Here is a 13,798-nt window from a genome sequence, read left to right on the forward strand (position 1 = left end):
TAAGTGATTATATTTCAGCTCCCATACAACCCATATAGTGTGCTAACGTAACCTAGATTTTTAGCTCAGTGGCTTGTCGTTTTCTCGTTTTCTGATAAATAATATCAGGATTACGTCTCAGCTCACCACAAAGCCAACAAATCTAGCATGTTTCCACCATGAGTCATCGGATTCATATTTCCGTCTCTTTCAGAGCAGGATTTCAGTTATCCAGGTGTGCTCTCCAAACATCCAAAGATTACAAGAACAGTGCCAATAATGGTGTAAATTTCTATCTCCATCCTTTATTTCTCGGCTAACACACCAGCTCGGCAAAATTGTTTCATGCCGATGAACAGAGGGGAAAAATTTGAAAATATACCTCTTTTTTCCATAATTCGCGTTTATATACATGCATGGCAACTATTTGTGAAAATATACCTAAGCCGCAGGTTGGCGCAGCGGGAGCGAAGCGCAATCGTGGATTGGGGTCGCGGGAGCGATCCCCGAAGCGGTGCCGCACGCTGGAGAAGCGGAACCGCGACGGTCCCGCACATTGGGCGTGCGGCACCGAGGCGCACGCGCGTAACGGCCGTGCGGCACCGCGGTGGATTGCGGGACCGGCTGGGGGAAACTCGGTCCCGCACGTTGGGTGTGCGACACCGTCGTGGTCCCGCATATCCAACCTGCGGGACGGACGACGATTCCCTGTGTCTTAAATTAATCCTGAGCTTTAGTTCCAATCATCCATAAAATTCAGTGAACAGAAATTGGAAGTTACAGGTGTCAGTGGCTGTGGGAGGGCTGTCTTAAATTAATCCTCAGCTTTAGTTCCAATCATTCATAAAATTCAGTGAACAGTTAAAAAAAATTGGAAGTCGCAGGTGTCAGGGGCGGTCGCGCGACCGCCACGGTTCCGCAGAACCAGCGCGTACTGGTTCTGCGGGACCGTACCGCTCCCCCTCTCTGCCGCGCCTACTTCTTTTATCATCTAGCGCTTCTAGTACACGTTTCCTGCTGCTAAAAATAGACAAAATAGGAATGCGCGCCTTCAATCAGTACAGTGAAAACGTCAATCATGTCTCTTTTTTTTACTTAGCTAACAGCATAAAATAAGAGGAGGGTGAGAGGAAGCGATGCACTGCCCAAAAGAGAGGAGACACTCATACTGCAGAAGAGAGTAGCATTGTGAGAGAGGAAAGCTAGAGAAAAGATTTCGGTGAGCTTGCAACAGCAATTGAAGAAATAGAGGTAAATTAGTAATGTAAATATTATAAAATAGAAGTTTAGTGATGGCTTATGTATTAGATATAATTATTAGTGTATTGGAGAAGTAATAATTTAGATAGTGTGCGGGTTAATTTTCTGGAAATCTCGATGAACTAAAATACAATATGGAATTATCGTGAAATTTTCGAAGCTATATTGGTAATTTTGAAAGTGTAATAATAATTTCAGCAAAATGAAAAGGTTTAATAACGGCCATCAAAACGCTTCACATACAAAATGAAAATGACACAATCCATATTTTCATTTGTGAGTATCGTTCTCATCAACCTCATACTATGTGCTATAATTCACAGATGTTCATTTTTTGTAATGCTTATATGTACTGATTAATCTGGAAAATTTCAGGTATGTTGGACAATTGGCCCTACCCGTTACTTAGTAGAGACATCGATGAACGGCACCGTACACGACAGATGTCTTCCAGCTGTCCAAGTGGTCTGTCGGTCTTCATAACACGGACTTGCCCAATGTGGGGGGTCGACGAACGTTGGGTACCAAGGTAACTAATTTTTTTATAGACTTACATGTAATATTGGTAATATTTTTTTACTTAAATTAGTGTTAGTTTTGTCTGACCCAACAATTGTCGTTTTGCAAGGTTGTCCGCCGTAGACCTTTTTCCTTTTGTTAGAATGTTGCAGGCTCGAGGGCATTATGATTACATGGTAGCAAGACAACAAAGTGCACGCCGACGGAGAGCAAATCCAGGGGAAGGTTGTCACGCCCAGAAATTCCCGAATAGAATTCCAAGCATAATGTGCATTAAAATCCCCGTCCAGGACCGGCCGGGGTACACAAACGACAAAGTTGACATACAGATCCACGTCTTACAAACATTATAAAATTCGTACATAAATGCACGGAAAACTTAAAAGATATCTGGAGCTAAGCCTTGACTTGGACTGCAGCGGGAACACCACTCCACTGGCATCCTCGACGGCACGGATGAAGCCTACTCCTCGGAAAAGCCACCATCTGACGCATACTCAAACTCTAGGGTTTGGGGAAAATAGAGCAAGACTGAGTACTACCCACTGTACTCAGCAAGTCATACCGGGATAGGGGTATGATGCAGGGTAATCAAAGGATAGCTAGAGTGGTTCATTTGCATAAAGCGAGCATTTATAAATAGTAGTTGGAAGAAGTAAAACCATTATAGTAATTAATCAATATTAACCATCCACTGTCCAACGCTACACCATGTTGCAACAGGCCCAACCATCCACCTGAACTAATCAGTTCCATCAGACTACCCTAGGGTGAGACTAATCACGGTGAATCTGGTTGACCGCCCATAACCGCGGGCGCGGCTATTCGAATAGTTTTACTCTGATAAGAGGTGTACAACTGTACCCACAAGACACAGCCCCACGACACGTTTCCGTGCGCCGACATGCCACCATGACATACCGGATAGAGGTCGTGACAGGACCCTTCGCATAACCCCCTCTAACCAAGCACACCACACCTCAGGTTTCACCCCCACTCCTCGCAAAGCAGCGGGCAGTCCCCTCTCGTGCCTAGGTGAATCCGGAAGCCGCATAGGCCGTCGCAGGGCCCATCCAAACTCTATCACGCCCACCCTTGCCTGGATGCGTCAGATAGAGGAAAGCTACACTACAAGCCCAGCCGTTGTCCACGCTGGCTTGTGGTAAGTACGATAAGTTCTTCCAGGGTATCCTGCGAACCGGTCCTTAATTGCCATGGGCGCGACCATCAAAACCATGCACCCACAGCCCACCATGTGATTGATTTTAATTAACCAACACCCGAGGGTAGATCGGACGGCGGTGGGGAGCACGCGGCCGGCGCGCACGGGCGGCTCGAGCCGGCCCGGTGGCCATGGCGCACGGCGGCGCTACCGCGGGGCGGCGGCGCGGCAGACGGCGGCGCGACGGCGCGGCGACGCTGGCGGCGGCTAAGCGGCTAGGTGGCGGCGCGGCGACTAGACGGCGCGGGAGAGAGAGAGAGAGAGAGAGAGAAAGAGGAGGAGGTGCCTCACCGACGACAAGCGACGGCGAGCGACGGAGGGTGATGGCGACGGCGGGACGATCTCCAGAACCACCTAGCGAACACGATGAAAGGAGTTAGAGAGGGAGAGAAGATGGAAGAGGACGAGGACGCCGGCCAAGGGCGGCCACCATGGTGGTGCTCACCGGCGCACGCCGCGGAGTGGGTTCCGGCGGCGGAATCCGACGGGAGAGGGGTGGATGGGGTGGCCCGCACGACGGCGAACGCGACGGCGTCGACGGCGCGGCTCGGCACGGCGGCTAGAGGCAGCTAGCGGCAACCGGAGCGGCGGCGGCGGCGGCGGAGAGGAGGGCGACGGCGCTAGGGCGATAGAGGGCACGTGAGAGCTTGGCAAAATGGGGAAAAAGAGAGAGGGGAGAGTGGGGATGCTTAAATAGGGGAGAGGGAGCTCGGACGTGGCCGGTAGAAGCGGGAATCGCCGGCCGACGTGGGGGAAATGGGAGAGGAGAGAGAGGCGGGATTCGAAAATCGAATCCCGGCCGTCTCGAGCACGGGCGCGGGCGGGAGAGAGGGGGAATTGGGCGCGGGGAACGCGGGCGCGAGGGCGACATGGGCTACGTGGCCCGGGAGACGCGGGAGCGGGGCGCGGCGGCGCCGGCTGGAGGAAGGGGACGGGCCCGACAGGTGGGCCCTACCTGTCGGCGACCCCGGGAGAGGGAGGCGGGCGGCCGGCTCAGCTCGGCTGGGCCTCGGCCTTCGGCCGGCCCAGCGGGAAGAGGAGGGAGAGAGAACGGGCCGGCGGCCCATTCAAAAGAAAAAAAGGGGAAAAGAAAAAGAAAAGGAAGGAAATGGATTTTCCTGGGATTAAATATTGCTTGTGCTCAATTTTAATTGGTTAAAATTATTTCTAGAGCTCTGAAAATTCCACTAAAAATCTTGTTAGCGTATTTCGACATGTAGAACTCAAGAAAAATTCCACATGCCAAATCCGTTTATTATTTGCATTAATTTATTAAAGTTTACTCTTGCTTTACACTGGTATTTTCTTAAGACCATTTATAACTTCAATTTAGGCTTGGGAAAGAACTTCAGGGTGTGACAAAGGTGATGACGAGGAAGAAGAAGATGTGGTGGGAAGAGACACACGGCACCAGATTATAGACAAGGGACTTCTAACTGCATTGGTTGACAGATGGCGGCCGGAGACTCACACATTCCATCTCCCGTGTGGAGAGATGGCAATTACACTGCAAGATGTATCCATGCTTACAGGGCTGCCACTTGCAGGACAGGCAATTGTCCTCCCTGACCCACCAGTGGATTGGAGGGATGATATCATTGGAAGATATGCTTGCATTGTTCCAGAGGATGATAGCGACATAAAAGGTTTTTTCTCTGAAGATGAGGCGCGCGGCCCTACGTTACACTGGCTCAGCCAGTTCGAGGTAAAACTAATTCGACCATACAACTTCGCAGTGATGATACTATGTTTTGTTACTGAACTTTTCAATGTACCTTTGTAGGTTGGTTATATGAGAGACCACACGGAAAATTACCATGTGGAATTGCATTTGGAGGCGTACCTTCTATGGTTTTTTGGATGGGTTATGTTCACAAGTGGACACGGAAACACAGTGGATGCAAGAATGATTAACTTAGCAAGGTTTATTGCGCAAGGCAACATACAAAGTTTTCCCCCGTGGAGTTGGGGATCAGCAGTTTTGGCTGCAACTTACCGAGGTCTTTGTGAAGCATGCACAAAGACAAGCTTTAAGCAGCCTGTGTTTACTAGTTGTCCGTTGTTGGTCATGCTATGGTCGTATGAACGCTTCCCATTGGGACGACCGTACATGACTGCACCTGTGGCTGATTCGTCCTTATTTGGTAACAGTACAGATGATAGGCCTACTTATGGCATGCGTTGGTGCTGGGGACCGGTACGTATTTTTTTTCACATTTGCATTTATTTTGTACATATGTAATCTTACTATTTATTTCATAACATACAGCCACAGTGGGCGAACGTTCAGGTTCGAAGTGCGTACGAGTACTTCACTGAAGCGTTTGATCTACTTAAGGAGGATAATGTTCAGTGGTGTCCGTACACCGACGAGGAGACACAACGTCGTGCCCCTAATGGCCTCAGTACACTCTGCTTGCGTGACTCGTCTTACTGGCTGACAAAAAAGATGCTTGTGTACGATATAGCAATTGAGGCGTACAGTCCGCAACGTGTAATGAGGCTTTGGCCTTTACCAGGAAGTGCCAGTCCCGCTCGGTGAAACGGTCCCCCCCCCCCCCCCAAGATACACTTGTAAGTTATATTTAAATGCAATCCCATTAATTTGCGTGTGTCCGAATTATATTACTTACCTCAACACCTAATGATGAGTTTTTTGCAGGCAAAAGAGGAAGGGAGATGCTAGTGTGCGGCGAAATTTTTTTGCTAAGATGACACCTTGGGTTGAACAATGGTCGAGGGCAACACTCGACATTGTTAACGAATCCAGACCGTACGACCATCGTACGTACGCGTTGTACATGCGGTGGTACACCGCACAAACACGCGTACGGCTTGTGACAATAGCAGATGCAGATATTCCTGAAATGGCCGACATGGACATGCTGTACCCATGCAATCAGCGCCAGTTACCCACCTGACGGTAACGCACTTTAACTAGTATTTTTAATGGAAACAATAATCTCACCAAAACATGTATTGATCATAACGTTTATTTTCGTAGGGTGATATTGCGGAGGAACTATATGCTGAAACAACATCACTGTGGGAGAAGCTGCGTGACAACATAGCTAGGTCCCGTGAGGATATGATGTCTGCTCTAGACCGAATGCGCCAGAAATGCAAACGTATTATGCGCGCGGCATCGTGCAGGCATGCATCAGACGTGCACCGTCCCACAGGACACAGGTTCGCGGACCCCCTTCCGGAATGACCGTCTACCTCCTCCAGGCCTTCCACTTCTAGGCCGTCCACATCGGCAAGACCCTCAGCTTCCACGCGTCCTAGGCCGGCGGTAAGGCCTGTAGAACCATCTACGATAATTGGACCGCACAATGAAGGCAAAGCCAATTATGATACAAATATTTTTCGAGCATACTACTTGTTAAGTCGTAGTAAATAAAAGATTATTTACAGGTAGCACGCAATAATATACTCCGTCGCCATAATATACTCTAAAGTTTGCCATTCCTAAACAAATAAACAATTGCATTACGTACGACTAAAAAAACTTTCAGATATCATACACACAACTAAAAAAACTTTTTAAATATATACATTTCTCCCCCACGGTCTAACACACTAATAATACGTGTTATGTACAACAAATATAATACTAAACCCATTCTATATTCAAACTAATTTCAAACTACATATTTATCAACTTCTAGCTTAAGCGGTACCTAAAATTTGTAAACATAACTGAACTATTTACATGTAATATATGAACACTATCTAAATTATTACTTATCTAATACACTAATAATTATGTCTAGTACATAAGCATTCGCTAAACCTGTTCTTAATAATAGATATATTACTAATTTACCTGTATTTCTTCTCTTGCTGCAAGCTCATCAAAATGTTTCCTCTTTTGTGCAATCTCCTGACTTCTTTACGAGCAGCATCTCTCCTCTCGTTTGCGCAGGTCTTCTATCTTCTGCATACGCATCTGGTCTCTCACTCTCCATCTACTCTTATGGTGGGAGCTCTAGGGTGTGTTTAGTTCACGCCAAAATTGGAAGTTTGGTTGAAATTGGAACAATGTAACATAATAGTTGGAAGGCCCTGTTTAGTTCCAAAGTTTTTTTTTTCCAAACTTCCATCTTTCCATCACATCAAACCTTTCATACACACACAACTTTTCAGTCACATCGTTCCAATTTCAACCAAACTTCCAAACTTCAGTCTGAACTAAACATAGCGGAAGTTTGTGTGTACGAAAATTTTGATGTGATTGAAAAGTTGAAAGTTTGAAGAAAAAGTTGAGAACTAAACAAGGGCCTAAATGAAAAGAAACGACACGAACTGACGTTTTACTATATTGACGGCGCAGATTCTTTATCTTGTCCAGCTTTAAAGCAACAGTTATCGTGGAGAGAGGGCACTCATATGGCTGTCTTCGCATGCTCTGCTTTCGAACCCATCTTCTCCACATAAAAATTAGAGGGATCCATTACAACATGATTAATTAATATTAACAATTTTTTTAAAAAAAAATTAGATTAATTTTTTCAAGTAACTTTCGTATATTATTTTAAAAAAAAAATACAACGTTTAGCAGTTTAAAAAACGTTCGTGTGGAATACTAGAGAGAAACATGCAGCAAAGAATATAGTGAACTGATAGAACCAACATGTATCGTGCAGAGAGAGAGGGACTCACGTAGAGAGAAGAGGAGAGATTCCACGGACTGCGGAGCAGTCCCGCTCGGCCGTTCCGCGCGACCGAAACAGTCCCGTGCAGCCGTTCCGCGCGATCGCTCGCCAGAAGGGGCCCACTCTCGGGACTCTCATTCAATTATTTGCTCAGATTTTGGAGTGATTCGACGTAAAATTTAGATTAGGAGTTCTAACTGTGTGCCTCAAATTTTGGAGTGATTTATGTTAGGAGAGCGATCACGCAGATCAGATGTGCGGTACCGAGTCGTGCGGGACTGAGGTCCGTCCCGCGCAGCCATTCTGCGGGACCGGGCCAATGCCGCTCGCCCGTTCTGCGTGACCGAGCCGGCATCGGCCGGTCCCACAAACTACGCGCTGCCGCTTGATGGACCTGCGGGATCGTGTCGATGCCGCATGCCCGGTATGCGGGACCGCTTCGATCCCGCATATTCATTCCGCGCGACCGGGACGTCCATTGATCCAGCGTCGCTCCCGTATCTCCAACCCGCGGATTAGGTATATTTGTGCAAATCCCCACCATGCAGGTATATAAACGCAAATTATGAAAAAAAAAAGTATATTTTCAAATTTTTTTCGCACACAGAGCAGAACATAACTAACTCTCATTAACATTTGAGGGTGTTTGATTGATGGAGTGACATCATCGTCTAGCAGTGTTTTAAATAGCGAATTAAGATATTTCGTGGTAGATTATCTCAAATGATAAATAACAGCTAAACTAAATTGTATATGAGAGCAGATAGCTAGATCATTTTTGAATAGCTATCTTCCAAGATAGCTACAATTATAGGCGGAGATTTAAAACCTTGGTATCTAGGCGGAGTAGAGCTGAGGGTTGGAGAGCCTCGGCGTCGGCACGGCGACCAGCGGCGTGGCCTTCTTCATCACGATGCCGAACCGCTCGGCGAGGTCCAGCCGCTCGCCGGCCGGCAACTCCCAGTCGAACGCCTGCACCAGCATCGCCAGCGAGTAGGCCACCATCCGCTCCGCCATGGCGACGCCCGCGCAGATCCTCCTCCCGGACCCGAACGGCATGTACTCCTGCTCGCTCCCGGTGAAGTCCAGCCTCCGCCCTCCGCCGCCGTCCGCCGGCAAGAACCTCTCCGGGATGAAGTGTTCCGGGTCCTTCCACACCGCCGGGTCCCTCTGGATCGCCCACACGTTGACGAACACCCGGGCGCCCGCCGGGACGCGGTGGCCGCCCACCGTGGCGTCCTCGCCGGGGCAGTGCGGCACCATCAGCGGCAGCGCCGGGTGCAGCCGGAGCGTCTCCTTGACCACCAGATTCAGGTAGTGCAGCTTCGGGAGGTGGATCTCCTCCACCACGCCGTCGCGCCCCACCACCGCGTCGAGCTCCTCCCGCACCTTGCGCAGCGTCCCCCTGTTCTGGAGCATCTCCGCCATGCCCCATTCCACGGTGTTCGACGTCGTCTCCGTCCCCCCGATCACCATGTCCTGCAGCCAAATCACACAGCCATGAATGGTGGTGTCGTCGTCTCCGACGCCGGCAGTGCAGTGACTGAGCAGTGAGCACTTACCATGAGCAGGGCCTTGACGTTGGTCATGGTGAAGGCGGTCTTCCCGTCGCCGCCTTCCTTCTCCAGCTTGAGCATGTACTCGAGGAAGTCCGACGCCGTCTCGCCGGCGGCGGCGGCATGGTCGGACTCGGTCCTCTTCTGGATGATCCTGGCGAAGATGTCGTCGAAGCGGTCCTTGAGCAGGTCGGACTTGTTGCGGATGCCCTGGATGTCGAGCGGCGCCAGCGCCGGGAAGAAGTCGGACACGTTGGGCGCGCCGAGCAACTCGGTGATGTCGGCGACGAGCTCCCGGAACTCCTTCCCCACCGCCGTCCGCTCGCTCTCGCTGCCGACGTTGCCGCCCCACAGCGCGCCGGTCACCACGTTCATCACGGTGAGGAACATCTGCGCGCCGACGTCGACGGGCTCGCCGGACCGCGCGCGCAGGTGGCGGAGCGTGGCCATGAACTCCCGGCGGCGGAGGCCGTGGAGGCTGTCGAGGCCGGCGGGGCCGATCATCTCGTGGACGCAGATGCGGCGGAGGAGGCGCCACGTGGGGCCGACCGGGTTCCACACGATGTTCTGCCCGCCGCCGTAGGAGATGGAGCGCGCGGCGTCGGGCGTGTCGCGGTTGGAGAAGACGAGGTCGTGGTCGCGCAGCACCTCCCGCGCCAGCGCCGGCGAGGTGACGACGACGCCGAGCTTGGAGCCGAGGCGGATGGAGAAGATGGGGCCGTACCTGGCGGCGAGGCCGGCGAAGTAGGTGTGCAGCTCCGGGTCGAGGGACAGCAAGCTGCCGACGAGCGGCAGCCCCGTCGGACCCGGCGGCAGGCCGGCGCCGCGGCCGCGCCGGACCGCGACGGCGAGGTACAGCAGCGCCGCCGCGAACAGGGCGGCGTAGAGCAGCATCGCTGGGGTGGATGTCACCTCCATGACTGCCAAGCAATCGAGATATTAATGCACTCTTAGGTGGAAAATGGAGCTAATCCATCAACCTATTTAGGGTGTATTCGGCACCCTTTTTCTGGCTCTCTCAATTTTTCACGCGCACACTTTTTAAACTGCTAAATGATACGTTATTTGTAAAAAGTTTCTATAAAAAATTTCTTTAAAAATCAAATTAATCTATTTTTTAAAAAAATTATATATAATTAATCGCGCGCTAAATGGATCGCTCCGTTTTCCATAATTACAACTCCCTTCGTATTTTAATGTATGACGCCGTTGACTTTTTAACTATCGTTTGACCTTTCGTCTTATTCAAAAAATTTATGTAATTATCATTTATTTTATTGTGACTTCATTTATCATCAAATATTTTTTAAGCATGACATAAGTATTTTTATATTTGCATAAAAAATTAAATAAAACAAATGGTTAAACGTTAGCTAAAAAGTCAACGGCGTCGTACATTAAAATACGGAGGGAATATTCCGGATGGGAACCAGGATACCCGAACACAGCCTTATAGTATAAATAGATTAATATGGTTTTCAAGCAATTTTTCTATAATTGTATTTTCAAAACACAATCGTTTAACTGTTTGAGAATTGGCTTATTCGAAAAACGAATGGATAGAAGTTAGGAAAGGGAAGAAAATAACACGCCCTAAGCTAAGCTAGCTGCAAATCCACATATATAAATTCTCTTGATCAAATGCAATCCCAACCAAACACGGCAAGACGACGAGGATTTCATGGATTGCTCCGCCGGAAGGATCAGTGCGAGTGGACGGAAGCGCGCGGTGGATGGCACGATGGAGATGCCGAGTTTGTTTCGTTCTCGATCGACTTCTCGCGCCAAAAACAAGGAGGGACGTAGGAGGAAGAGAAATGGACAGGGGACACTGGCCAGTGACATCTACTCTCTCCGTTTCACAATATAAGTCATTTTAACATTTTTCATATTCATATTAATGTTAATGAATCTAGACATATCTATCTATTTAGATTTATTAACATTAATATGAATGTGGAAAATAATAGAATATGTAATGAGGAAGTACTACCAATCGAGAAGAATCTTGTTATGTTTTCTCACAGCCTCATCTGGATATTTTTGTTAAAGGAAATTATACCATGATTGCTGACGAATAAACGAAAATGGGGGTAAATTATTGTGGGTTGCCCTGTCATGTCAGGTACTCAGGTGTAGTGTAGCTCGTGCATGCCCTCGTGCGAATAAACAAGTCATGGAATCAGGCACTTAAACCTAGAGTAATCCATCCGTCTCAATATAAATATAACATCCGTTATATTTTAAATTTTCGTGTTTAACTTTAATCGTCTCTTTTATTTAAATTTTTTTTATGATTAGTATTTATATTGTTATTAGAGCAAGTATAATAGTAGGGTATAAGCTGGCTAAATGCTGAGTCGGAGGAGAAAAGAGAGAAGAAACGAGCTGTAAACTTACAGCCGGCTTGGATACAAGAACCAAGAAACTCTGTAAAAAAGACAAGTGGGTTCTGTATTAATTGTAAAGAGCTAACTATTAGAGAAGTTTAATAGTATAGCCCACTACAAGCTCTAATTCATCTATAACCGATCTAATAGCCAATTCATACAATAGTTGCTTACCATACTATTAATATGTGGTCCAACCTGTCATACACACATTGTGTCTTGGAGTCCGTGCTGCAACTGGCTACAAATCTGTAGCCCGTTGCTCTTCTCTCTCATTTTTTATCTCGTTAAAATATGTTTATAGCTGGCTAATAGTCTGCTATTGTACCTGTTTCTATGGGTAGGCTGAGAAAAGGCTACAAAGAACCTTATATCCAATAGACTGTCTGTATTATTAGCCTTGTTCTTAAATGATAAAACATGAACAGTACTTTAGGCATGACTTATTTTTTTATTTTTTAAAAAGGTTATTTTAAATAAGACGGACGATCAAAATTGAACACGAAAACTCGTGACTGCATTAAAATCGGACGATACGACTGTAGTATATACTCATCTGAAATCATCTGAAGATTGCATATCCTTGACCATTCAATTTCAGGGAGGGGAGGTCAGGTCACATGGGCTGTCTTGGCTGGGATCGTTACCTGTGGTTGGAAGCAAATCACCCTCCCAGAAGAAAAACGGAACGACCCATTAGCATATATGATTAATTAAGTATTAGCTAATTTTTTAAAAAAATAAATTTATTTATTTATTTTAAGAAACTTTTTGTATATAATTCTTTTTAAAAAAACACATCATTTAGCCATTTGAAAAACATGCGTGTGGAAAAAGAGGGGAGTGAGTTTGCTATGGTAGTACCTAGTATCAATGATTCGGCTATGGCCATATATCTCTATCTTGTTGACACGAATCGATAACAAAAGTACTAAATTTTCATATATATTCCAATTAAATTGTTGTTAAAATATTGACATACTAAAATTTTGATAACAAAAGTACAACAAATTTCATATCTATTCATATTAAAATGTTATTAAATTTTCACTAATTTGTAGAAAATATACCGTTTAGCAGTTTAAAAAATATGCTAAAAAAACGACATAGAATCCACATGTTAATAAAAAAGCGGAGGTAATGCAGACTTTAGCACTTGATGGTGGTCGAGTCATTAACATTTTAGGCAGTGTTCTTTATTCACTGTTTCCAACTTCACCCACTTATTTTCCACACGTACGTTATCAAACTATTAAACGTAACTTTAAAAAATCATATTAATATATTTTTAAAAAAACAAGTAATATTCAATTAATTATGTACTAATAAGTAGTTCCGTTTTACATTTGTGAGAATGAGTTCCCAAGTCAGTTTGCCCAACTCAGCCTAGTGCTGTTAATCTCAGTCTCTTTGCCCGTGTTCCGGGGGGGAGGGGAGGAGGGACACAGACATCCACGGGCCTATGTCTGGTGCCCATGAGTAAAAGGAAAATACTTTAGCTTACCTAAATTGGTGACAAGGCACCACTGATATTAAAATTATTAGCTATTACTTCTTTTGGGATATGTCCAAATTTATAATATTATGATGTGTCAAATTTCTCAAAATCCCTTATATTTCAGGACGGAGGGAGTAACAAGTTTAATGGCAGAATAAATATTAGCTATTAGCTCATATTAAACCTAATATGTAGTATAATATATAAGTTTATCTCTATATTTTTCTTATATCTTTTTTCATCCATACATTTATCTTAGAGTACATGACTATATGAGCCAACATTCTTTTTTTCTATAAGTTCTCTTACCTCATGTAAATTTATAGTTACTCGAGTTTGAGTAGTTTGTAGGCACTTGCTCCAATTTGAGTTGCGGTTCCCACCAACATGTGAGGAAGACACTGATCACTGTGTTAGTCACTTCAGCTCTCTCTCTCTGTCTGTACCACAAAGTGGAGCCGGGTGGATTAGGCAGATAAGCACAGATACAGGACAGCAAATCAGCTGTGTTAAATTCAGCCCATTTTGCTACAGCAAAACGGCCCAAAAAAATAAGTTGACCCTTTAAGGCCCATATGGCCGTACACAGCTCATCCAGATTCCAGAACACTGATCCCTCCGGCCTTTGCAGCCCATAAAAGCCCATTATTCTCTCTCTCCAGTCTGCAACACTAAATGTTTCTACACTAACTTGACAGTCTTGAATGACTACCACT

General features: G+C 46.4%; 1 protein-coding gene across 1 annotated transcript; it reads right to left on the reverse strand.

Annotated features, from left to right (window-relative positions):
• Positions 1-8,262: 8,262 nt before the first annotated feature.
• Positions 8,263-10,152, reverse strand: LOC127781891 (flavonoid 3'-monooxygenase CYP75B137-like). Its single transcript, XM_052308952.1, has 2 exons — positions 9,201-10,152; positions 8,263-9,117 (listed from the first exon to the last, which is right to left on the reverse strand). Exons 1-2 carry the CDS (start codon positions 10,110-10,112, stop codon positions 8,476-8,478), a joined length of 1,554 nt encoding a protein of 517 aa, XP_052164912.1. The 5' UTR covers positions 10,113-10,152; the 3' UTR covers positions 8,263-8,475.
• Positions 10,153-13,798: the final 3,646 nt, after the last annotated feature.

The sequence above is a fragment of the Oryza glaberrima genome, chromosome 8 (assembly GCF_000147395.1).
Source record: "Oryza glaberrima chromosome 8, OglaRS2, whole genome shotgun sequence".
NCBI classification, from domain to species: domain Eukaryota; kingdom Viridiplantae; phylum Streptophyta; class Magnoliopsida; order Poales; family Poaceae; genus Oryza; species Oryza glaberrima.

What these genes read in the sequence shown, in the direction of transcription:
- LOC127781891 (XM_052308952.1), bottom strand. Translation starts at nt 10,112, where the DNA reads ATGGAGGTGACATCCACCCCAGCGATGCTGCTCTACGCCGCCCTGTTC. An exon ending in ACGTCAAGGCCCTGCTCATG is followed by an intron (nt 9,118 to 9,200) that starts GTAAGTGCTCAC and finishes ATTTGGCTGCAG; the next exon opens with GACATGGTGATCGGGGGGAC.